The 23,725-nt window shown below is 37.5% G+C and overlaps 5 protein-coding genes across 5 annotated transcripts; 3 read left to right on the top strand and 2 right to left on the bottom strand.

Moving 5' to 3' along the window:
* Positions 1-799: 799 nt before the first annotated feature.
* LOC145223525 (transducin beta-like protein 3) lies at positions 800-3,522 on the top strand. Its single transcript, XM_080089938.1, has one exon. It carries the CDS (start codon positions 844-846, stop codon positions 3,232-3,234), a length of 2,391 nt encoding a protein of 796 aa, XP_079946064.1. The 5' UTR covers positions 800-843; the 3' UTR covers positions 3,235-3,522.
* A 10-nt stretch (positions 3,523-3,532) lies between these two features.
* Positions 3,533-6,137, top strand: LOC145223547 (ATP synthase mitochondrial F1 complex assembly factor 2-like). Its single transcript, XM_080089958.1, has 7 exons — positions 3,533-3,619; positions 4,068-4,112; positions 4,282-4,427; positions 4,784-4,881; positions 5,133-5,326; positions 5,495-5,610; positions 5,799-6,137. The coding sequence occupies exons 1-7, from the start codon at positions 3,535-3,537 to the stop codon at positions 5,943-5,945; spliced, it is 831 nt and encodes a 276-aa protein (XP_079946084.1). The 5' UTR covers positions 3,533-3,534; the 3' UTR covers positions 5,946-6,137.
* Positions 6,138-6,162: 25 nt separating this feature from the next.
* LOC145223568 (uncharacterized) lies at positions 6,163-8,852 on the bottom strand. The gene is made up of 4 exons (XM_080089977.1): positions 7,578-8,852; positions 6,965-7,100; positions 6,663-6,779; positions 6,163-6,386 (listed from the first exon to the last, which is right to left on the bottom strand). The coding sequence occupies exons 1-4, from the start codon at positions 7,935-7,937 to the stop codon at positions 6,358-6,360; spliced, it is 642 nt and encodes a 213-aa protein (XP_079946103.1). The 5' UTR covers positions 7,938-8,852; the 3' UTR covers positions 6,163-6,357.
* A 2,813-nt stretch (positions 8,853-11,665) lies between these two features.
* On the top strand, positions 11,666-14,960 carry LOC145223557 (rhodopsin, G0-coupled-like). The gene is made up of 7 exons (XM_080089967.1): positions 11,666-12,802; positions 13,033-13,217; positions 13,447-13,546; positions 13,680-13,821; positions 13,891-13,990; positions 14,072-14,188; positions 14,643-14,960. The coding sequence occupies exons 1-7, from the start codon at positions 12,745-12,747 to the stop codon at positions 14,757-14,759; spliced, it is 819 nt and encodes a 272-aa protein (XP_079946093.1). The 5' UTR covers positions 11,666-12,744; the 3' UTR covers positions 14,760-14,960.
* Positions 14,961-15,034: 74 nt separating this feature from the next.
* On the bottom strand, positions 15,035-22,424 carry LOC145223536 (cytochrome P450 4F2-like). The gene is made up of 11 exons (XM_080089948.1): positions 22,208-22,424; positions 21,527-21,674; positions 19,813-19,945; positions 18,714-18,869; positions 18,110-18,269; positions 17,615-17,767; positions 17,236-17,323; positions 17,074-17,176; positions 16,454-16,670; positions 15,913-15,995; positions 15,035-15,532 (listed from the first exon to the last, which is right to left on the bottom strand). Exons 1-11 carry the CDS (start codon positions 22,415-22,417, stop codon positions 15,364-15,366), a joined length of 1,620 nt encoding a protein of 539 aa, XP_079946074.1. The 5' UTR covers positions 22,418-22,424; the 3' UTR covers positions 15,035-15,363.
* Between the last annotated feature and the right edge of the window lie 1,301 nt (positions 22,425-23,725).

Genomic DNA, 23,725 nt, shown 5'->3' with positions numbered 1-23,725 from the left:
TTTTTCTGGCATGTAGATATATTTCAAACTTTTTTAGACAACACAGCAAATACAACCCATATCACTCCCCAAGAAATTTGGTGTGAAATTATTATTGCGCAAGTTTAAAGCTTTAATAAAAACGCTGCGAATAGAAGTTCGGAAGTAGATGCCCTTTTGTTGCAAAAACCAAGACCAGCAGAATAATAAAAAACTGCCTATTTCGTAATACATGCAAATCTGTGCCAAATGTGAACAAACGAACAAACAAAACCATGTGACTCGTATCAATTCATTGGTAAGATTTGTTTTTGTACTTTCCTCTGAAAATAAAAACTCATAAAGGGGAATTTTTGTCATGTGTTTATTTGCGGATGATCGCTAGGCATTTTGCAGGTTTTATTTAGAAAATTATAAATTTTAAAGTATTTTTTGGTGCATAAATGTTAAAATATATTCAAAAAACTAACAAAATATTCATGAATAAATTAAATTTGAAAATATGAATGAAAAGCAGAATATAATAGTATATCTCAGCTTATTTTACTTTCGTAGCTTTACATTGGTAACATACGTTCTCCATCAGACACATGTGAATGGTTTTGTTTCTGTCCTAAAAATTTGCAGGGTTAAAAAAATTTGCATTTATAATAGCCTTTTCTGACTCAATTAGTGTACTGTTTTCCAAACAAGGTTGTTGTTTTGTATGTTTTTATAATGCCTTTAAAAAAAATGTGAAATGAACAATACGAATATGAAGTTCTTTGCTGCAAAATGATAGCTGTTTTTTTTTTCTGGATATCTTTCAGCTGATTAACAATATTGTATTATTTTTTTATGAAATAGGCTTGTCAATAAACCAACATGCCTTCTAAAACCTCAAAGTCGAAAACAAAACTGAAGTCATCAGAAAAATTGCGTCTGAAATCTAATTTTGCGGTAAAAAAAGTTTTCAAACCATTTTACACTGGTGGATCTGTTGGAATTGACAATAATGGTGATTATGTTTTCACTACCTGTGGTGACAAAGTGTTTGCCGTAAACACTGCATCAGGAGTGGCAGAAAAATCATTATCTCACGATGGAGATGATATTACTTGCTTTAAAATTAGTCCAAATGGATCTTGCATTGTAACAGCTACAAGGTCATTACTTTTAAAGCAGTGGAAATGGCCAGAAGTACAATGCACCCGTACTTGGAAGGCCATTCACATTGCACCTGTTTTAACACTCTGCTTTGATTCAAGTTCAACTTTACTAGCGTCTGGTAGCAGTGATGGGACTGTTAAAGTGTGGGATATGGTTCGACAGTACTGCACTCATAATTTTAGAGGAATACCAGGTGTTGTGAGTTGTTTAAAATTTCATCCCAGAGATTTGAAGTTGTATGGTGCTGGCAATGACTATGTAATAAAAGTTTGGGATTTAAACTCAAGTAAATGTGTGGGATCTATGGAAAGTCATGTGAGTGCAGTTACTGTTTTGGAATTTCCGTCTGAAAATATACTGGTGACTGCAGGGCGTGACAGTGTGATTAATATGTGGAATTTAAGTGAATCAAACTGCAAAACACCAGTGAAAACCATTCCTGTTTATGAAACTATAGAAGATTTGATTTGTCTGCCTTGTGAAGATATTTCTGACAATTCTGTGCAAGCCACTTTCGATTTTCTGACTTTTGGAAGTAAGGGAATTGTTAGAAAGTGGCAAGGTAGCTCTGGAAAATGCATTTCTGCTGGTTCTGAAGGGATGCAGGCAGAAGAAACATATGGTTACACATATGGAAAGTTAATGCCTTGTGGACAGAAAATAATGGCCGTAACAAGTGATCATAACTTCAACTTTATCTCAGTAGATGAACATAAGACTTACAAACATTTTGTTGGTTATAATGATGAAGTTTTAGATGTTAAATTTTTGGGTGAAGGTGATTTATTTCTGATTGTGGCTACTAACAGTCCCAAAATTAAAGTGTTTGAAATCGAAACATCAGCCTGTCATCTCCTAAAGGGCCACACTGATACTGTTTTGTCCATAGACGTGTTTCGAAATCAGTCATACTTTGCTAGCTGCTCAAAAGATCAAACTGTTAGGTTGTGGAAAATGAACAAAAATACCAACATGTTTTCATGTGTTGCTGTTGGAAAAGGACACACACACACTGTAGAGTCCTTGGCATGCTGCAAGCTAAAAATGTCCTTTATGGTGAGTGGCAGCGAAGATCATACCTTGAAGGTATGGAATATTGCTAAAGGTGAAAACTCACACATAGACCTGTCAGTACACCACACAATTTTGGCTCACAACAAAGACATTAATTCTGTCGCAGTGAGTCCCAATGACAAGCTTATTGCAAGTGGTTCACAAGACAAGTTGGCCAAGTTGTGGACTGTAGAAGATGGACAGAATGTTGGGACTCTACGTGGTCATAAACGGGGGATCTGGTGTGTTCAGTTTAGTCCCATGGATCAAGTACTAGCCTCAAGTTCTGCTGATGGAAGCATTAAACTGTGGAGCCTTTCTGATTTTTCTTGCTTGAAAACTCTTGAAGGACATGATTGTTCTGTGCTTAAGCTTTCATTTATTGTCAAGGGCACACAACTTGTCAGCTGTGGCTCTGATGGCCTTCTCAAGTTATGGACTATCAAAAGCTCAGAGTGCAATAAAACTCTTGATGAACATAGTGATAAAATTTGGACATTAACCGCGAGTCAAAATAGTGACGCCATTGTTACTGGGTCTGCTGACTCTACCATTGTATTGTGGGAAGATGTAACTGAAAAGGAAAAAGAAGAACAGTATCAAAAACAAGAAGAAAGTGTGATGCAATACCAAGAATTACAAAATCTGTTGCAAGAAAAAAACTACAAGCAGGCTTTGACAAAAGCAATACTGCTCCAGCACCCATTTACAGCTCTAAATGTTGTTCGAGAAATTCTCTGGCAACCTCAGGGCTTTGAAATACTTAATGAAATCATTGGAAAACTAAACCTTGACAAAAAACACATTTTACTTAATTTTGTTATGTCATGGAATACGAACTCTAGAAACTGTCATGAAGCTCAAGCTGTTCTGAATGTAGTGTTATCTACTACCCACCCTAGTGACATAGAGAATATGCATGACTCTCAGACTATCATAGAGGCATTACTTCCATACAGTGAACGCCATTATCAACGCATGTCACGAATTGTCCAACAGTCCACTTTTGTGGACTACACGTTTCAGTTAATGAAATTAAGTGTGAATGAATGATTTTAGAAAGGCTTGACAATTGTATCTTATAAATGTAAAATTGCAGTCGGCTTAGTAAATCAGTCAATCATGAATATTATATTTGTTTCAATAGCCATAAAACAATAAAATAACAGTGTATTTTGTTTGCCTTTGTCAAAAAATGTGCAAATTGTGACTTGTTTCACATTTGTATTGGTATCTTAAATGTGATTTGATATTGAAACATTTAATTTGTGTTATCAACATGAAATTAATAACTTTTAACAACACAAACCCATTCAATAGTTGCCTTTTTGTGTTGTGTAGGATCTAAAAAATATGTGTAGCATAATTTGCAAAAAGTGGTTGAGTCAAAATGGAAACAAATCATTGAGTTGGGTGAAATATGTTCGGTATTTATCTGGTAAGTATACCATTATGTATGTGTGAATTTTATAGTATATAAATGTGGACACCAATTCACAAACATTTAGGTGTTGTTTCATAGTTTTGTTTTTCTTTTCGCAATCAGTGTTTATGTAAATTACAATCTTTCTCTGAACTGATTAGTTAAAGTAAACATTTTAATTTGGGCTACCTTATGCATTTGCCGATTTAAAGCCACACCTAAATTAAGTACAGTAACTGTACACACAATTTAAACTACAATACAGATAAATTGAGGATAATCAGATAACAAGGGTCTTTTTTGTGATTACCCTGATGGTTTATTTTTAAATAAATGGCTAGATATGGGATTTAAAAATCCTACACAATTAAAATATATTTCATGGATTCATTGATTGTAAATGTGAATAACCTGTTTGGTCTGGATCTGTATAACAAAGATACATTGCTTTTTGTGATTGCAGACAAGAGAAAGTTTTACGAAGAAGCAAGGATATGCCACAGTGATGGTTTGTACATGTTATTTTGCCTTGAGTTTTTGTTATTACTTTTTCTTTGTAGTGTACTATGAACCTTCCATCGACTGCTGACTACTTCTTGTGCACTTGTTTTTCTTTTATCATTTATCTAAAAAACTTACGAAAAAAGACATAATTTGTTGGGTTATGGTTTATCCAGGTGGATTTGAAATAAACTTGGATAACCGAAAACTACGGACTCCAATTGGAAAGGTTGTGAAAGTTCCTAATGAGGGTTTAGCTCATGCTGTGTCAGTGGAATGGAATCAGCAGACTGATGTTATCAAAAGTCAACTCATGCCTTTGGTATGTCAATTTTTAGGCTCTTTTTGTGTCTAATACTTAAATAAAATCTGAATATTGCACAAAAAGCAAGTTTAAGCAAAATGTTACATGTTACAAACATTATATATATATAGTTTTGCACATACATGCGGCTTTCTGGCTAATGCAGGTTTTTGCAAGTAATGTTTTTCTGACATAAACCTAACAATATTAATGTGTATTCTAACATTTTTATTGTGTATGATATAAATGGTAAATGTTTCATGGCTGAAATTAAGTATGTTACACTTTTTTTTAGTTTTTTTTATGGTTTGTTGCCTAAATGGTCACATATATTCAGGCTTTTTATATTTTACATTCATGACTTATTTATTTAGACTGCTCTGTGTTATGAAGCAATGGACAGTTCATTCAACAGAAATTCAGATGTTCTTGCTGCCTCAGTATTAAAGTTCCTTCATACAGACACTGTTCTGTGGGTAAAATTATCACTTTGCATTCTTTGATCTTTATTGGACTTGGAAATTGGCTGAAATTAATCAAAATACTCGCAAGAAAAGTAAAGTAATATGTTACTAAGAATGGAAAATATTTCCACAGTAACGAAATCAGTCATTAGACATCTTGGAATATATACCTAATTGGCATTTTAGTTAGTACAAAACCACAAGATAAAACATCAATAATGACACAAAATAATATGTCTGGTGAAATTGACTTTGAAAGATTTCACATGGAGGAACCAGCTGATTTGGGACAATTGCAAAAGGAAAAATGGTCAAAACTTGTTGATTGGTTTAGTCAACGTCATTCTGTTAACATAAAGAATACAACAGGATTTGGAAAACCAAGTATCAGTCCCAACACTATACCTATACTGACAAATTATCTGAAGTCATTCAACATGTGGAGTTTAGTAGGTAAAAGCATTAACAAACTGCTTGTTTGATAAACTTTGGTTTAAGTTTATTGTTATTCCAGACGTTTAGATTTATTGTTTAAATACAAAATTCTCTTCTGTGTTTAATTCACTTGCTAATTTACCTATTAATGATGGCTAGTCACTCAAATTGGTATTTTAATTTAAGGAATTGAAAAGATGGTTAACACAATGAAATCTGTCATTGTTTCCTTGTCTCTAATTGACCGACATGTAACTGTTGAAGAGGCAGTCAGTCTTTCCAGACTTGAACAAGAATTTCAGGTGAACAAGCATGCCTCCATATAAATTAAACTATACTAATGAACAGATTCGCTTCTTCTTTACACATAGTCTTTCTTTACCACTGAGCTCGGAAAAGGCAGTTGTTGCAAAATAAGCTACTTGATAGAAAAATTAGCCTTCTGCTACCACAAACAAAACACATAAATGTTTTTTTTTTGTTTACTTAGATATCAGAATGGGGCAATGTGGAATGGTATCACGATGTGGAGTTATCAGAAACTAGAATGAAAGTTGCAGCTTGTGCGTTATTTGTCCAACTTTGTTCAGAGGAATCGTCAATTCGCTATTTAAACCGGGCTACCAAACTCTCTTGAATCACACTCACAAGCAGTTCCAATGCAGATAATATGGTATATATTTATTTATTTTTGTGGCGGTGGTAGTTTATTGTGACAGAAATCTATGAACTAAATGTTGTCAGTTTTAAATTTGCTTTTGGACTGCTGACTCTATTAAAATCCATATGACAACATGATGTAAAATAAAAATACTGGATGGCATTTAAAGTTATATGCATTTTTGTTTTGCTGAAATTCTTATTCAGTTAAAATGTAGGTGCTATTGACATTTGTAACGTAAATATGCTGCTAACAGAAAGCGAGAATGGTAATTGCAAACGGGTGAATTGTGCTGTAAGATAATAACAACCGCACAAACAGCGTTCCAAGATCCTTGAATGGATGACACAGATTACTTAGAATTCAGAAAAACGTCGCCGAACTGTGGTTAGCAGTCCAAATGCCGTGCCAGGTAACCTAAACAAAACTGCTTCAGCAAACTGCAGGGGTGCCAGTCAAATTCCAATTTGTAAATATAAATTAAAAGCTAAGTCCTAACAATTTCTTCAATTTGTATTTTGAAAACTGAGAATATTATGAAAACTGATTTGTATTTTGAAAAAGATCTATGCTCGTTTAGTAAGTTGGGAGGGGGGCAATCTTAGTCGAATTGGTTGCGTACCATACAGGTTATCTTGGGTACACAGGTACCAATAACATGAGCAAGTAATTCTAGCTGCGATTTTTACTCACGTTCTCTTGATAGCCATGCTTCTCGCACCGCTAGAGGAGCACGTAGGGACGATTGTTGGTATGGAAACTGCCACGGGTTACCGCTAAGGGTCGGTTCGGAATATAACTTTCGACGATCTAAAAAAAAATTTTCCACCAGTTTGAACTGTTTTACACTGGCCACAAAACTAGTTAAATTTATTCAAAAAGATTCTAACACAGATGTAAAGTCAGGCCCTAATAAGTCTATTTTAAAGAAACCAAAGCCCGAACCCGGCCCGCACAGTTTAATTCACAAAATATTGGAATTTATTCGGACTTACAAGTAAATTTCGAACACGCAAAACATTTTCGGGCCGTCGGAACCCGAGTAAACTCAGATTCTTCATGGGTGTTGACTGAATGACAAATCGCTGGGGCCGAAGCTGGACGGCCGTGTGTTGAAATAACTGGTCGTCCCTGTGTGTAACAAAAACAAAAGCAATAGTTTCTTGCCTAAAATGTCTAACTGTTAGACAATGGTTATCAACCTTCGGTACTCCTACCATTAGTGGTACCCGCGAGCTTTTCAGGTGGCACGCGAGTAGCTCTTTGCTATACCTTATTCCAGTGGTCGGCAATCGCCGGTCCGCGGCCCGGTACCGGTCCGCGAGGAGTTCGTTACTGGGCCGTATAATTTTTCAGGTTAAATGCTATAAAACATTTTGCCCATGTTTCACAGGAATCATAAACTAATTTAAGCGTTTTTCTTGCTAAATATTTGCAGACTGGTCCGCGATAAAATTTTAGTTTCGAAAACGGTCCGCAGTGCAAAAAAGTTGCCGACCCCTGCCTTATTCGAGCCAAATCAAGAATTGCAACCTAATTAACCCAACTGAACAGTGGTGTGTTAGGCGTCATTTTTTATTGATTTATTGTCTTAGTTGGCATTATTACCGTCAAAATTCGTTCCTCAGTACGGTTTTCAATTTCCGCTTCTTTCTTTTCAATCTGTTTCCGTAGTTGAGCAGCTCTTCTTTGATATGTCATAGTGCTCCAAGGTCTTGCGTTACGATGACGTGGAGGCGACGTCATCTGGCTGTTCGGTTCTTGACTTTTTAGTTCCTCCTTAATGTTAGATATGCGCCGTTGTGTTGTGGAGCTCAGAGCTTTGTGCTCTCTGTCCATTGAGCTCATCCTCATGCGAAGCGATGTCGCTAAATGTTGGTTGTTGGCACTGGCGCGTCTGTTGGTTGCGCTCATGGGACGCGATGTGTTTTCTGATCTTTGGAAAGACGATGAAACGAATACAGCCATTTTAGGGCTCCTTTTTGCTGACTGATGTTGCACGCTTTGCTTCTTGGAAATTGTCAGAGTTTTATCACTTTTAGCACTTCACAAACACCTCTTTCGTGCGTGTTTAACGATCTTTACGACTCAACAAACATTAAAACCTTTTTTTACGCTCAACAGCTTTGAAACACAAGCGATTTCAAGTTCTTAAAAACATCTAGTATTTTGTTTAGCATCACACCAGTTGAACGAAACAAAAACCGTACCATTCAGAAGATAATGAATTATGAAACTTTCGGTTCACGTTTCGACGTGCGGTAGCAAAACGTGTATATTGTCAGTCTTAACGGCATGCCATTGCAATGTCTTTTTATCATCATTTTTTCCTGAACCTGCTTTTTCAAGATTACAAGCTGAATAGATGCATTTTAATAAGCTTTTAGAAAACAGGCATTTGGACGCTGTGTAAAATTTAAATTTGAATCTATACACTTGTTTGAGCGCTAGTCCTTAAACGACTTATCTGTAAAACAAGCTGACAACAACATAAGCTCAGCCACAAACTACTACACAGGAGTAACCGAGGTTATCTTGGGCTACTCGACCACAATCTTGTTTCAGCTCCTAACTGCATGCTCACGAAGTAAAGTCCTAAAACCGTGTAACAGGGGCCTTCCACGACTGTTTGCTTTTCCACGCGCTGTAACTGTCGCAATGTGATCATTCGGTTGAAACTCCAATTAGAAACGTATTTGTCCAGCGTAGGAGCGTACGCAGCGGGTAACTGTGTTTTCCATTGTTGGAGTTTCGTTTGCTTAGGCCCCATTAAACGCTTTAAACGCATCGTTTAAATTTGGTGTAACAACGCTCACGTAACCTTGGTTTTACTCCTCTTTTGACACAAAGTTCATGTGTTGCGGCTTGTTTGTAAGCTATTTTGCCACAGACTAATCGCTATGTTGAACAAAATAATGTAAAAAAAGTTCGGTGCACTTGTGTATTGCAGTTTACTTGATTACAGCTCAATTAAAAGCTTCTGGGCCAATCTCTTTGATTTGCTGATAAGTAAGCTCTTCTCGTTGTTTTATACACTTTGCAGGAGTGACATACGGCTATACTGCTCTAAAGGCTGCAACTGGTCGTTTGCGCTGGGGCTACGGCCTAAGCCCTAACTCAGGCGCCAATTTACGATGTCGTTAAAGTCGCCCCTTTGTGTATTTGTTATGGAACTTCCTGGTAATGCCAATGGGGCAACAAAACGAAAGTCTTGTTTTATTGTTGCTGTGTCAAACGTTATGACAAGGCTTATGTAATCCCAAATTGTTCCGCTGTGGCAGTGCCGGGTGAAGGGTCTGCTGGCCTGATAGGCACATTTCATGGCCCGAAAATCAGGGTTGCCAACTAAAAAAATAGAATTATCAGTGTTGCCAAATCATTGTCACAAAGATCGTTTTTGCAACTATAACACAGGGTACCGTGCAAAAAATTTTGAAACCACAAAAAAAAATATTTTAGGTATCATTCAAGCGCCTTCAAATTTTCGCATTTGGGTTCACTTCATGCGTTGCTTATTTGTATTTGTTGACTCGCTTGCATATTTATCTTTATCTCGTGAAAAACGACAGCAAAGTGTTATAACATACATGCAGGGAGTCGAACCGCTAGTCATATGGGTTCAGGTTCGGTTCGGATTCACTTGGTTTTGTTTTAAGGGTTCGGGTTCGGTTCCGGTTTTTAAAAATGTATATTTTCGGGTTCGGGTTTTGTTCCGGTTCGGATAAATTATCCGGTCCGAACCGGTTTGCGGTTTAACCGGTTCAAATTTTTTTTCGTTTCAATTTAATTCTACCCATCATCTACCTGGCCTTATCAAACTCTAAACTAATTTTGCCTGTGCACAGTTATTTTTGACACGCCCTATAAGTTATGCCGCGTGTTCTTTAGTGCGCTGTTTTGAAAAAAAATCGCAAAAAATAAAACAGACTGCATTTTTTAATGGTTCAGTTCCGGTTCGGGTCCAACGCCAAACAAAATATGGGGTTCAACTCCGGTTCGGGGTTTCAGAAAATCGTAATTAGCGGTTCAGGTTCGGTTCGGGTTTAAAGAAATTAACCGCTCAAACCGGTTCGCGGGTTCGGGTTCAGTTCCGGTTCGACTCCCTGCATACATGTCGAGAAATTTTAGCGCAAACGTTCATGTCTTGTAAGTTAAAGTGTCTTCCTTGACTTCGAGTAACTTTTCTCACTTATAACTAAAAAGTGTTGCTAATCAGTCCCTTTCACAGACTCGCACAGATTTACCAGCAAATTGTCACACAAATGTTCAACATGTTGGTTGTAATTCTAGCAGCAGACAAAATAGTGCTCAGAGCAAAGCCGTACAACGTATAACAAGTATGTTTCGTCGCCTTCCTTGGCCAAACCGAAGGGTATTTTAACAAACCCTGCCCATCCTTTTTGGTTTATTTGGAATAGCGATGATTTCAAAGAATTGCTCACGATGTTACATTGTACTCACAATAGCTGTGAGGTAAGTGTTGCTTTTGTCTGGGGGGTGTATTGGTTTACTGGTACTCGCCGACTGAAGTTTATGTTGTGTTTGGACTAAGGGTGTGGATTGATGTGTAATATAAACAAACACTTGTCAAATTCAAATTAAATGTTATACCCTCCCTTTCTTAGAATGTACTTTTGCTTGGCAGAACTTAACCACAGTGGAGTTAACTTGAAACAAACAAACGTAAATGCCTAACTTATAGCAAAACGATTACCGATATCAAAAGCACACATGTTTGTTTGCCTGTTTCGTTGTGAGTCCGTTGAATCATTTTTCATTTTATTTTTGACGAACAGCATTGGTGACTTCTATTGTGTTCAATTAGGTTTCGTAGGACGCGATCTGTTTTCTGGCATTTGGGGCTTCTTTACTGACTGGTTTTGCACGTTTTGCCCCAATAAACCTTATAAACTTCCTTTTAAACCCTAAAACTTAGAAACACAAGCAATTTCATCAAACAGAAAGTGTGCAATTCGAAAAAAGTAAACGATTCGGGAAGTAACAAACCTCTTCACTTTTTGACGTGCGGCAGCAAAAAGTGTATATTTTCAGCCACAACGGCTATTAAATTTTATCATCATTTCACCTGAACCATCTTTTTCGAAACTGATCAGACGTATTTTAATATGGCTTCGTCCGGGTTTGAGCTACGAAATGTGAGCATACAAAACTTCAAATCTTTTGACGAAGGCAACACACGCAAGCGCTATAATAACTTCTTCCAAGTGCGGCTCCAACTGTAACACCGCACCTTCAATATCAAAGCTTTCCAATTCACCCGACGGAAATCGGCAATTACTCACATTTACGTCATGCTGGTATGACGTCATCGACGCTGTGGATAACGAGAAGGTGATACAACACCCTTCGCGTCGGCACTAAACTGCGAAAAAAGTGTTAGCTTTGTGCAATGTGTCGTGCATATAAGTTGGCAACTGGTGTAATGGGTATGCAGTAGTTTAATAGGAGGTAAAACAGCACCATAACAGCCTCCAGAGGCGTAAAACATGCAATAAGGTACGACAGGCTATAGCTGGATCTAATTTATCGCTAAATTTTAGCTTGACGGTATATTTTGATTTTTGAGAGAAACTATAGTGTCACAATTGTGCTAGGACCAGCACAATCATCAAGGCGGAAATAGCTGCGCAACGAAAGAACGCAAAACAGAATACGGCACAGTTGGTAGGTCATGGTATTGGACTTGAGGTATACATGGTATTGGACTTGTGGTGTTCAAACGTGGAGAATGATGCCATAATTGCTTACACTTATGTTGCCTCGGGGAAGTTTATTAAATTTGTGCTCAATTGTATTCGGAACGAGCGTAAATTTCTTTTAACTTGACATTCTGCTACACCATGTACTTTTCTCTTTACATCAGGCCTCAAATAATTTGAAAATCGTTTCGCAGTAGTCTTTAACGTAAGCTTAGAGCACCACTATTCTTACATACGCCAAAACTACCGTTTACGTATGCATTTGCTTTTACAATGCTTCATGCATGTTGTCTGCATTATGCTAAACCACTTGCCGAATCGAGACAGCGAAGCAGTTTTCTTTACAGAATTAGAAATGAGACCTTTGTACTTTCAATTTGGTCTTCAGTTTAAATTTAGTAGCTTTCAAACTAGAATTGTGTTCAATTGTGTGTGTAAGTTTTTGTCAAGTGTAAAAGAATGCTAGTACCAAACTTACCTAAAATGACCACATTTTCCACTCAAAAGTAATTGACATGTTTTTCTCATTTCGAGCTCTGCGCTTTCAGAAGCAAGCGTATTGTTTACATTTCTGTCTAATTTTAGAATAGGTCACATAGTGAGAAACGTTTCAAGAGGGATTTACAGTAAAACCATAGGGAGTAAGTTCAGACAGAACACTGAGAAACTGCCACTTTGCCGATCTCTGTCAAAGCACGAACTTTTGGCTTTTGTTACGCAACACACTTTTTTGCTGTTATGTAACCTGCTAAAGTTGTTCCGCCGAAAGAGGCCGACTGCTTACGTAATGTGGAAAATGTAGTAGGAACAGTGAATGTGCCAAGGTTTTGCCTGAGCTTAACTTTATATTTTACTGGTAAACTTTGACTTAAAGGTTGAAACAGCTAGTGTTAGGCGCCAAACAGTTGGCCATGAGAATTGATAAACTATAGTTAACAACATTTCGTTATTAAATCCATGTCAGATGTAATTCATGGATACCTTTTTCGACATAGCAGTTTGAAAGGGCTAAAGATTGTTAATACTGTCCTGCTGAGTAAGCTTTAAATTTGACAATGGAAATACTAGATAAAGCTGACTTTCCGATTGTTGCCCTTGTGACAAGCATTAATGGTAAGTCGGTTCGTTTTTGCACTTGTACGTCAAAAGTTAAGTTGTTTGCAGTTTCCTACGATTTTAATGTTACATATAGTTTATTCTTTACTTGATATATGTACAATGCCACTTAACTGCAAACTAACTCTGGTAATGTTTCTTTTTATCAATGGTTAAAAAAATACATCAAACGTTTTCCAACATATAATGCTCGCAAATGAATTAACAGTATCGTTTACCTTTCACAGTGATTTTGGCTGTTTTGGGTTACGCCTTCATTTTCGTTGCTCTCGCCAAAAGTGCAAATCTTCGACGTTCATCACCTTGGCTACTTTCGCTAGGTGTCGCTGACCTGCTCTTTACTGTGCAGGTTGCCATGGTAGCGGTTGCATGCTACATGGCGAGATGGCCATTTGGTGACTTCGGGCACATTGTAAGATAACCATTGTTTTGCAAGCGTTATATGCTGCTGTAAATTATATTAATTTTATTTTGTAACTTCGTAGTCATTTGAAAGATAGTTTCCTTATTGTTATAATATTGTATAGTCATTTCAATTTGTTTCGAAGTTAATGCTTGTTAGGTATTTTATAACAAACAGGTTAAATTCTCCCAAATGTCTCGCATGTTTTTAGTACAAAATATGTCTTGTGTGTTTGAAGGTGCATGCCTATCTTGCGCTCTGTATGGGTTTAAATGCCATCGCAAGTAACGCAGGAGCTTTGCTGGATCGTCTGGAGATGGAAAAGAAAACTGTTTTAAGTGAGTTATCGCCAGTTGTGCATTTATCTGTTGTCAAGTTTAAATACTTTTGCATAGTAAAAATAACCTATTATGGAACCGTGACCAAGCTGTGTCCAAACAATACGATTTACCATGTTTACTTGTTTCAAAGTATCGTCAAATAAACTTGCTCTCATTGGATTCGCGTGGACATCTGGTGTTCTGATCAGTTTCCTGTATTATTTGATCATCAAACCTTTCACTGTGACCGACACAACGTTTGGTTGTCTTGTCAACCTTGATGACAAAGCATTGTAAGTTTTAGCCAATTTTTTTCCCTCACTGGTTCGTTGTTTTCATGAAAGAATATTTTACGTGTACAGGTTGCCTCGTTTGATTATCGTATTCTTATCTTTCGGTTGGTTTCTGGTACCAGTTTATTATATGGCGAGGTGCTGCCTACTGATGGGAGACAGTGGGAAGGTTAGTCATATTTAGGCATGATTGTTTATTTCAACTTTTGCCCTTATGAGTATTACACCAGTTTTAATGTGTTTCGTTTAGAGTGCAGCATTGATTCCGGCATCATTTCTTATCGCATACACCCCGTTCGCAATATGCAGTCTGCTGTCAGTCACTGTCGGCTTGGATCGAATTTACTACAACAACATATGGATCCATGTAAGTACATGCGTTATGATAAATAATTCATATTATATCTGCAGTATAACATCTCCGGTGCTATACTTAAGATATAAAATATATCGTGCTAAAAATGCATTTTAAACGTACATTTTCGAGTGAACTTGCGACAACAGAAAACGAGTACTTTACAATGACAAAACTGCGTTTATTTGTAATTTTCGAAGTACCGTAAAGCAATTTAGTTGAACTGTCCTCAATAATTATCGGTATGGCGATTAATCTACTATTTAACCCGATAAAAAAGCAATTTATAACCCCATCTAAATGGTTTTAAAGTGCAGATTTTTTAATTATTAGAACAAGGACATTTAGCCGACAATAACAATTAGTGTTAGGTCTGTGTGTATACCCACTAACGGTATTACTTTTTTTAGCTTCCTTTAAACCTCCTAAGCATTAAAACTATACATTGATTTTTCTGTTTTAATAGCTGATGCCGAAATTTACATCTGCGATGAACCCGTGGTTACACCTTTATCTCAATCCACAACTACGAAAAGTCTGCTCTGATATGTTCTTGGGAAATGGACAGGAAAAAATGCACTGATGATTCAACCTAATTTGCAAATGAAATTGTCTTGCCTTGCCTGTGCACACTTATCTTACTAACATACGAGTCCACTGCAACCGTTACTATGGGACATTATTTGAAATTACACTTGAGATTAAGTGATATACTTTTATCAGTTATGCAGTATAGTTGTTGGAAAGGTCACTTAGCAATGCTAATAAATTTGCACATCTCTCGCCTGTTCGTTAACATTTGTGTTTCAAAAAAAGGAAATACCTATTATGTATTTAAAAAAATGTGGTCATGTTTTGGCCTATAATCCTGCCAAAAAATAGTCACAACAATCACAACATTGCTTGATCGTTTATTGAGGCATGACGGGAGAAAGTTGGAATTAGAACTTGCCAGGCGTTTTTTTTTTTATCAGCAAAATATTAGTCACATTCAATTTCTCGGTTTATGATTTCGATGAATTAAATTTGTTCATATAGGAAGGTTCGGGATTTGGAAAGAATTGTAAGGTATGAACTTTTACATTTCTGAGGTAATAAACATTTCAGCAAAACACAAATTATAAGTAAGCAGAATGCAGGCATGAAACAGTGATTTAATTTACTATAAGCCACATGACATGATTCGATTAAACTGGACGCAGCTTGACCATGATTCCATTTTCAGATTGAAGTGAAAGGCCAGGAATTGGTTTTGGATCTGGTGTTTCTTCGTCTCTGTAAATCTCGTATCTTCGTAGAATCTGTGCAATGATCACTCGCATTTGGTGCATGGCAAAATGTTGACCAAGGCAGTTTCTGCAAATCAATGTTGTGTATAAATACTTATATCAACTGTTTATCACTGACCATACCAGGTACTGTTTCGCAGTGATGATTTTTTTAAGGGGAATACTGTTAAGTCAACTATCAGTTTAGCGTGGTCAGAGGGGGTGAGGGGTCATAGCATCCTTCCACCAAATTTTAAAATGCCGATTTTAGATCCAATAAAATCTTTTTAATCACATTTTTTACTCCCACTCCTATAGAATCACAACACTTTTGACTGCCCCAAAAATATATTTGAATCATTGAAAAACTTTCATGCAGTACAGATGTCCCAAGAGCACCAAAAATAAAGCATTTTGACATTTTAGTTTGAAGCAATAAACAATAAAAAAACATTATGAAGATTTTACCTTGGTCCAGCAGAAAACGGAATGAATGCGTAAGAAGGTCGACCGACCATGTTTTCGGGGGCAAATCTTTCTGGGTTGTATTCCTATTAATTACAAAATGATACATCAGTTTGGGACCTTATCATTTCTGCCACAATAATAAAAAAGTCTTTAGAAATAACTGAAAAGTCTTGAGACGATTTTCACTAAAACATTTTTAGTGTAGACAAAAAGCTTTTTAATGGACGTTCCTCATTTGCCACAAACATATATAAGGACTCTCGATTTGGTGTTATTGTAACATGCTATTAACATAAGTAAGCAAGTACATTTAGCTATGCGAAATTATGGTGCGTTAAGGATACTTTGGGTTTAATGCTATGGTTGATATTGGCAAGTGGGAAACAAAGGAAAAAGGTTGGAAGCTACTGATTTATGGCATTTCCTAAAAAGCCACACTGACCAAAAAGCTCAAAAAGTAATTTACTACAAATTTTCAACGGTTCGTCGTTGTAATTATCAGTAAAAAGAGTGGTTTGAATTTTAAACAGATTTGCCTTACCAACGGATTTTTCCATATTTCCTCATGGCGGTGCATGGCAAAGATGTTCACAGTAACTTTTTGTCCCTTTTCCAGTTTAATTTCCTTGTAATCGTTGAAACGATGACTTATTGTCATGTCTTCATCAATTTGTCGGGCGACAAAATGAATGACGGGCATTAATCGAAGACTCTCTTTAAGGCATTGGGTAAGATACGGGAGGTTGTTCATGTCGGAACTGCAACAAATACGTGGTTTTAATACAACTATTTTAATGTCAGAATGGTTAGGACTCAACGGGTTACTTATTTGATTTAATATGGTATTTTGTGGACCATCTTCATACAGTTGTTCGTACACTATTAGTTATATAGTTCCAGTTATATAGATCGTAGTGAAATTAATATAACAAATAAATCACTAATTTGTTTGGGTTCTACCATACACTTATGTACAAACTGTGGTGCATAAACAAGTTCCGTGAGCCACCCAGCTATTTAAAACCTAATAGTAGCATTATATTAAAAATATGCTGTCATAATTCGATATATTTTCTCAGCAGCACGTACTGAGACACAAATCGATTTTCACTAAATGCTTGGGCCACAGAACAAAAAAAGATTGAAATCCACTAAACTAACATTTTGATCTCTGGTCTGCTTCCAATTGCTTCATTGATCTCCTGTCGACATCTTTCTTGAAAGTCCGGATGTTTTGAAAGTTGGTAGATGAACCACGACAGTGCTAACATAAATACAACAACATTAAGTCGTTTTCCGTCAACTTTTCCTTTCTGTACTCACCGTATGCTACAGTCTCCTGGCCAGCTGAAAAGAACGTTCGTACTTCATCCATCACATCCCTGTCTGTTAACCCCACTCCAGATTGATCCTGGATACAAAACAAACAACGTTTTGCATATAAATAGCAGCAGTGTTGAGCTTTAATGAGAAACCCAATCAACATTTTTTACGTTACCATTATCAACTTATATGGCAGATCTTTTGTATTTCGTATACTAAATTTCTTTTCTCATTAGGCTCTAGTTTTGTTTATGGAGAAATGGAACTTAAGTTTTTTTTTAAGTTTACTTTGTCTGTTGACCTTACTCTGCCTTCATGGTATCACACGCATCTTTTTAAAGGGCCACAAGCAACAATTAAAATAAAAAAGTTGATTTACTTTTGTCTGTATCAGCACATCAAGAAAATCAACATATTGTCCCTTTCGTTTGCGGAAATCGAACGACTCTCCTGTGGCTTTATCATCAACTCTTGTCGTTTCAACTAAATCTGACTCCACAGATTCCAGCAGCGCCCGTCTCTCCGCGATAATCTGCATCGGGGCAACAAAAATCCTTACAACAAAAATTGTTGCCTCTATTTGTCTCTTAAGTTAAAAGCATTTAATTCGCCTTTAAGTACCAGCGACTGCGGTTTTAAGAAACAAAAACTCAAAAACAAAATGAGGTTCTTTGGACGGGACCTAGACTTAATGCAGGAGGTCGTCATGCAAGTTTTATTGTTTGTGTTCAACTTATCGGAATTTAACCTACTAGCTGAATTATTCCCTATCGGCGGTTGTACACTGGATCTGAAAGTTCCTTTGGCTGCTGCACAGTGCTTTGACACAGAGTACACAACTTTCACCTATAATAGAAGGAAAACCAAACTTTACCTCGCCAACTTTTTTCTGAATCTTGTTTGTGATGGCATAAAACCGTTTACCATCCTTTGTCATCTTGTATATAAAGTCGTAATGATATAAAGGATTGAACCACCGTAGCATCATGATCTGGGCCGCCTCTCGAACGATTTGATTGTAGTCCTCGTTTTTCCTGTAATACAGCTGGTTTTGTCGAAATCAACTACGCTGTTGTGCCAATTCTTGTCGGATCAATGGTCGATAAAGTACGATTACATAATTCTTTCTAATCGTTAAAATGTGGTTACGCTTTGAATAACTTCAAATATGCGCCCGCACACGGCAAGATAACCCCTCAGACGTTTTTAGCATTTTCTTCTTTACTGCCACACAGTGGTGACTTGTTACTAGAAATGTGGATGGGTGACCTGAATGAGTTGCGAACACATAAAATAGCTGTTTCCTGTAAGAGACACAAAGCAAAAAGGCTGTTTTGGACGCCGCGTTGCTTACTTGGCACGCTTTTAAATACTTCTGGTCCACAACAACTAATGAAAATGTTCTACTGATTTAAAGATAGCTAAGTTGTGGTTTCAGCTGCAAAACTTTGAGAGCTTACAATCAAATTGAAACTCACCCCAAATCGACTTCTTGCGACATCATGCACTCCATCATGTTTTTGTAGGAAGTTTCCGATGCCAGGTCTGCAATATCAGCTGCCCTCCCGCTGCTTGCTACTTCCTCGCACCAATTGATAACCCTCTCGCAGTTAGTGTTGAACACTTCGCAGTGTCTACATGGCAATATTATGGGTAAGCGGAATTATGAGGAAACACCAAAGTTTGTAACCACAAGCCTCAACGCAAGTCGAAAACATTTAAAAATGTTGCATGAGTTAGTAATCCGTTAACACGACTGAGGGTATAAAGTACGTTTCATTTTTTGGTTGAAAGCCGTAAATGTTATACCGTCGCCAAGATAGCCGAGTGGTTAAATCAACTGCCTTGTGTTCACAACGGATGTGGGTTCTTTCTAACCCCATCTCATTTTGGCCACTTTTTGTTTTTCTGAGCAAGAAATTTAAGCGGCATTATACCAACCCAGAGGGACTTTAAGTTACCTAAGTCTAACACAATCCGTCTAAAAACTAATGCAACGGACTCTGAGTTGTTAGTAGAGTCGGTTTCGGACTTTTCGGCTTTAGACCGAGCTTTGCATTCGGGTTCAGACCGGGTTTTGGTCTCAATGTTGATGCCCATTACAAAAGACAAAAATTTGAAAACAACCTGCAGCTAGACTATTTGTGGGCACATTCAGGCGTTGCCCATCGAGGAAGGATGAAAATAAAAACAAACAAATACCTAAAACTGAAATGTTGTTGATATTTTGTGACAAAAAAACAAATGTGGTGTTGCGTAAACGCCTGGTGTGGGAATAAAATTGCAACGAAATCAAAACGCTTACTGCTGCAGAATGTTGAAGTGGAATTTGTCGCCGAGATGGCCGAGTGGTTATAATAATTCCCTTTGTTTTCTCAACAGATGTGGGTTCTTTCTAACCCGATCACAATTTGTCTACTTTTTTGTTTTTCTAAACAAGATATTTGAGCGGCGTACTACTAACCCAGAGGGACTTGAGTACACTTTAAGTTACTCAAGTCATACACAAATCGCTAAAAACTAATGCAACGGTTAAAAACTAAAAAAGTTAAAAATTAGTGCAACGGACTAGCTTACTGTTGCAGAATGTTAAAGTGGAATATTGGAGTAAGGAGTCTTCTATGTCTTTTCCATCTTTCCCCGTTCGAAACGATGAGTCCTTGTCCGAGTAGAGGAGACATGATCGTCTGGTATCCTTCTCCCTTCGGAGCTGAAATGGTAAACTTTTCAAATCAAATAATATGCAAATATGAGGGACATGTATTATGAAAGTAAAAACTGTTGGAGAAAAAGATTAAGTCGTCGTTACAAGATTCGTCTAAAGTTAAGCAATGTGCGAGTATGCTTACAAACATAAATTAGCCTTGCAATGACTATGGTTGCCCCTTCTCATGGATCACGTGATTACGAGGTGGTGATGAACGCAAAAGAGATTTCATCTCAGGTAAGAAGCCAGTTTTTTTTCTTCCGATCATTGACGAGTAACAGATGGAATGAATGCTTCTTTAAGCTTAATTTTAATTTTCGTTAAATTTTTCGATATTACTCGCTTAAATGATCACGTTTTTTGTGTTTTGAGCGAGCTGATTTTTCACACTTAACAGAAGACAGGAAGATTCTGTTTTTCGGCTGCGTTTTAGTACCTATTGTAATAAAGCTAAAACTAGCAATATAAATGAAACAAAAAAAAAACATAAAGTGCCATAAAAATCCTTCTCGCATTTCCTATGTCAGTAGTTTTTAAAGTATGGGTCACAACCCAAACATGGGGCCCGCAGGGTCAAAAAATGGGTCGCATTATGGTGGTTCAATTCAGCCCAAACGAACTATTACTGCATTAAGTAAACACAAACGAATTTACTTAATCCAGTGATAAAGTCACCTCACTCGACCACGTTGTACAGTAAAATGAACCAATCATTGCTTCAATAGCCTTCAAATTTTACTGCGTCGCATATGGCGATTGTAACATAGCAGGGGAACAGTGGGATCAGTTAGTCGTGCGAAACCGAACGTGGAGATGTAACAGTTAGCGTTTAAGGACGAGTAAGCATTCGTACAAGGATTTTTTTAGATTTGGGATTCACTTCTATCAATAATCATGGTGCTGCAAAGCCGCAATGTGTGCTGTGTTGTCGAAAGAATTGAGCTTGTTTGAAGACCTCGTTAAGCCTGCAGAAATTTTGATATGGTCAGACTCTTGTTCGGCGGCGACGTGGCCTCGAAATTGCAGCCCTTCTCGTTATCGAACGGCACAGTGAAAAGTCGAATCACAGACTTTTCACTGAATAGACAATATTAAGTGGTCTCCCGAATGAAAAATAGAGCCGGGCATCGAATATATTATGAAGGAAAAAAAATCAGTTTTATTAATTACATCAAATAAGTAAATCATTTGTTTGCAACAAATCATTGTTTCATAGTACTGTGTACTACAGCTGGTTGCCTGTGTCTTTTTTCATGTATATAAAAAAAACATTTTTTGATGTTTGAGGCTTGGGTCGTGACATGTTCATAAAACACAGATTTGGGTCGCGGTCAAAAAGTTTGAGAACCACTGTCCTGTGTGTTACGCGTTCATGGGGTTATCAACCTCTGGCCAGGTGGAAGCTGAGATCGTTAACGCTTTTAATGGCTTTGCGTTTCTGCCTAAACAGCGGCAATAATGTCAAATAAAATACACATTGCAAAGTGTTTAACAAAGTAATTAAACACCAACAAAGTAAGCACTAAAATACAGGCATATAAAAATATTGTAAATGTTTGTAAAGTTTATTATAACGAAACTTACACGATTTAGACAGGATCGTTTTCACAACATCGGGGTGATACATGTGCATGAACATCTCAAGTGGACCCATCCAGTAGCTGAATAAAGCTGGTTGGGTTTTTGTCATTCCAAACATATTCAGCAAGCCCTCATATTTGTCAAACGGAAACTGTGAAAATTGGACAGATAAGGTTACGAAAAAATGTTTTTTTCAACCAGCCCCGGAAAATATAGTATAGCACCTCGGACAGAGGTCGGCAACCCCTGGCACGCGTGCCGATGGTGGCACGCTAGGAGGTTTTTTATGGCACGCCAACCTGTTTGCGTGTCTATATGGAAGTAATTTAACCTGTTACACTGCTTGTTTATAGTTTTTATTACGCCATTGTCATAAACTTCAGCTTTACATACATAAAAGACCCCTGACCTAGGGGAAAAGTGCTATTCTTTTCGCGAAGCTGACGATCCATAGGTTCCTGTTGTGGCAGTGATTTTTAGTTTAGGTGGTTTATGAAATATTAGTTATTTTGCTAAAAATACAACAGAAGTTGTGAAAACTGCAAGACTTATGATGGCATGGAGGGGGGCAGGGAAAATAGTTTTAAAACTACACTTCGAACATTGAAGCAAAACCTATTTGGCAGTTTTACAAATATCACAAAACAAGCCCAAACGTTGTAAAGGGCACCGGCAACTTTTTACCTTTTTCAAGTGACCATACAACCAATGACCATCTTTGCTGTCGCCATCCACCAATTTCGCTGTCCTTCGCAGTCTCAGTTGCTTCTGCACGAATGGTTTCGAATATTTCACTACAACAGTGGAGAAGACAACCACAGGCAGAACATATGCCAAAAGATAGGACAGGACAAACTGAAACGTTGAGGTGCTGGTTTCTCCCTCAGGCAACATTCTGTACCTTTTTAAACCCTGTTCAGCTGCTCCTACTGCCACTAATTAAAAACATAATTGTTTGATTGTTACATTTGCAGCAAATTAGTATTCTATACAGCACTTTTCTTTGATTGCTACAGAACATAGTATTTCAATATAACATACACCTGGAGACATGTGGTGCTAAACTACCCAATTGTTTGACTCCTTGCCTGCAGAACACCTAAGTGTTTAAACTTACCGGTGCACGCTATGTGCTCAACTCGAATTATTATTTACGGCTTCCAGGAAATACTCAAGTTTTCGAGTAAATTGATTGTGCTTGCTCAATTCACATACCTATGGCAACACAAAACTTGAACCAACAAAGCAACTCATATTCGTGATACTTGCGGGAACAGGACTACGTGTTTGACTTGGGTGGTTAATGTTTGACAGGATTTGCACTTTGATCATGAGAGCACGACGTATGTACAATGTCACAATGTCACAACCTGTAATAATTGCGGAAAACTATCGTATACATCAGTGATTTCGCATTGGAGTCTGTTAAACAATTTTGCGGGGAGTGCTAAGTTCTAAGTCTTTCTGCAAGTGTAAATCAAAGAAGAATTTCGGATGGTCATTCTTCACTACTCAACAATACACTTTATTCTACTCTAATGAGTAGATGCAATTGTTTGATCACAATCCCGGTGCTTCTTAAATATACAAGATTCATTGGTTCGCTTGGATCGCTTTGTGCACCGTAATATCATATAAATGTGCATCAAGCGATATGAAGGTCCGCCGATTGTTATAACGGTGCGCCAAGCGATGATCACAATGCACTATGCACTGTAATAATTTCTTTTGGTGGATTCCCTTCTCGTCAAAAACCACCCTCTTTTCCTCATCTACGTGGTTAAGTCGAGGAATGGCTACACTAAAGTCGCACCTGAGCCTCGATGTCCTAACGCACCAACTCACACCCTCGAATGTGAATCCACGTCTTTTAACGCCTTGTAGTAGCAGTTGAGCTGCAGCGCGTTTACCACCTGCGTATCAAGTTTGTCCGTCACTATCTTACACCCACAACCCTCGATATCCTACCGCGCCAAATCAAGCCCTTAGAATTCGAGTCCCCGCCTTATAGTGACTTTTAGTAGCGGTGGAGCTGTAGCGCGTTTAACATTTGTTTACCAAGTTTGATCTTCATTATCTCGCGCTTTACAACGCCCCTGCGTTGTTTAGATATTTCCGGCTTGATGATTGTTCTAGTATTGAGCTAAGAACGAAATAAACTCAACTCAAAGTAAATTCAACAGTGACGAGAGCGAGCTATTA

Source organism: Phallusia mammillata, chromosome 1, assembly GCF_965637545.1.
Source record: "Phallusia mammillata chromosome 1, kaPhaMamm4.hap1.1, whole genome shotgun sequence".
Lineage (NCBI taxonomy): Eukaryota > Metazoa > Chordata > Ascidiacea > Phlebobranchia > Ascidiidae > Phallusia > Phallusia mammillata.
This window is presented reverse-complemented; position numbering and strand designations above follow the sequence as displayed.

Bases quoted from the DNA above. Each gene is read 5' to 3' on its own strand.
- LOC145223568 (XM_080089977.1), bottom strand. From the start codon at position 7,937: ATGGCTGTATTCGTTTCATCGTCTTTCCAAAGATCAGAAAACACATCG. The intron at 7,101-7,577 runs GTAATAATGCCA...TGTTACACACAG, and splicing joins CTGAGGAACGAATTTTGACG to GGACGACCAGTTATTTCAAC. The intron at 6,780-6,964 runs GTAAGTCCGAAT...ATTTTTTTTTAG, and splicing joins TGCGTGTTCGAAATTTACTT to ATCGTCGAAAGTTATATTCC.
- LOC145223547 (XM_080089958.1), top strand. From the start codon at position 3,535: ATGTGTAGCATAATTTGCAAAAAGTGGTTGAGTCAAAATGGAAACAAA. The intron at 4,113-4,281 runs GTTTGTACATGT...TGGTTTATCCAG, and splicing joins AAGGATATGCCACAGTGATG to GTGGATTTGAAATAAACTTG. The intron at 5,611-5,798 runs GTGAACAAGCAT...TTGTTTACTTAG, and splicing joins GACTTGAACAAGAATTTCAG to ATATCAGAATGGGGCAATGT.
- LOC145223536 (XM_080089948.1), bottom strand. From the start codon at position 22,417: ATGTTGCCTGAGGGAGAAACCAGCACCTCAACGTTTCAGTTTGTCCTG. The intron at 18,270-18,713 runs GTGAGTTTCAAT...GCTGTATTACAG, and splicing joins TCGCAAGAAGTCGATTTGGG to GAAAAACGAGGACTACAATC. The intron at 17,324-17,614 runs GTAAATCAACTT...TTTTGTATCCAG, and splicing joins ATGTGCTGATACAGACAAAA to GATCAATCTGGAGTGGGGTT.
- LOC145223557 (XM_080089967.1), top strand. From the start codon at position 12,745: ATGGAAATACTAGATAAAGCTGACTTTCCGATTGTTGCCCTTGTGACA. The intron at 13,547-13,679 runs GTGAGTTATCGC...CTTGTTTCAAAG, and splicing joins GGAAAAGAAAACTGTTTTAA to TATCGTCAAATAAACTTGCT. The intron at 14,189-14,642 runs GTAAGTACATGC...CTGTTTTAATAG, and splicing joins ACAACAACATATGGATCCAT to CTGATGCCGAAATTTACATC.
- LOC145223525 (XM_080089938.1), top strand. From the start codon at position 844: ATGCCTTCTAAAACCTCAAAGTCGAAAACAAAACTGAAGTCATCAGAA.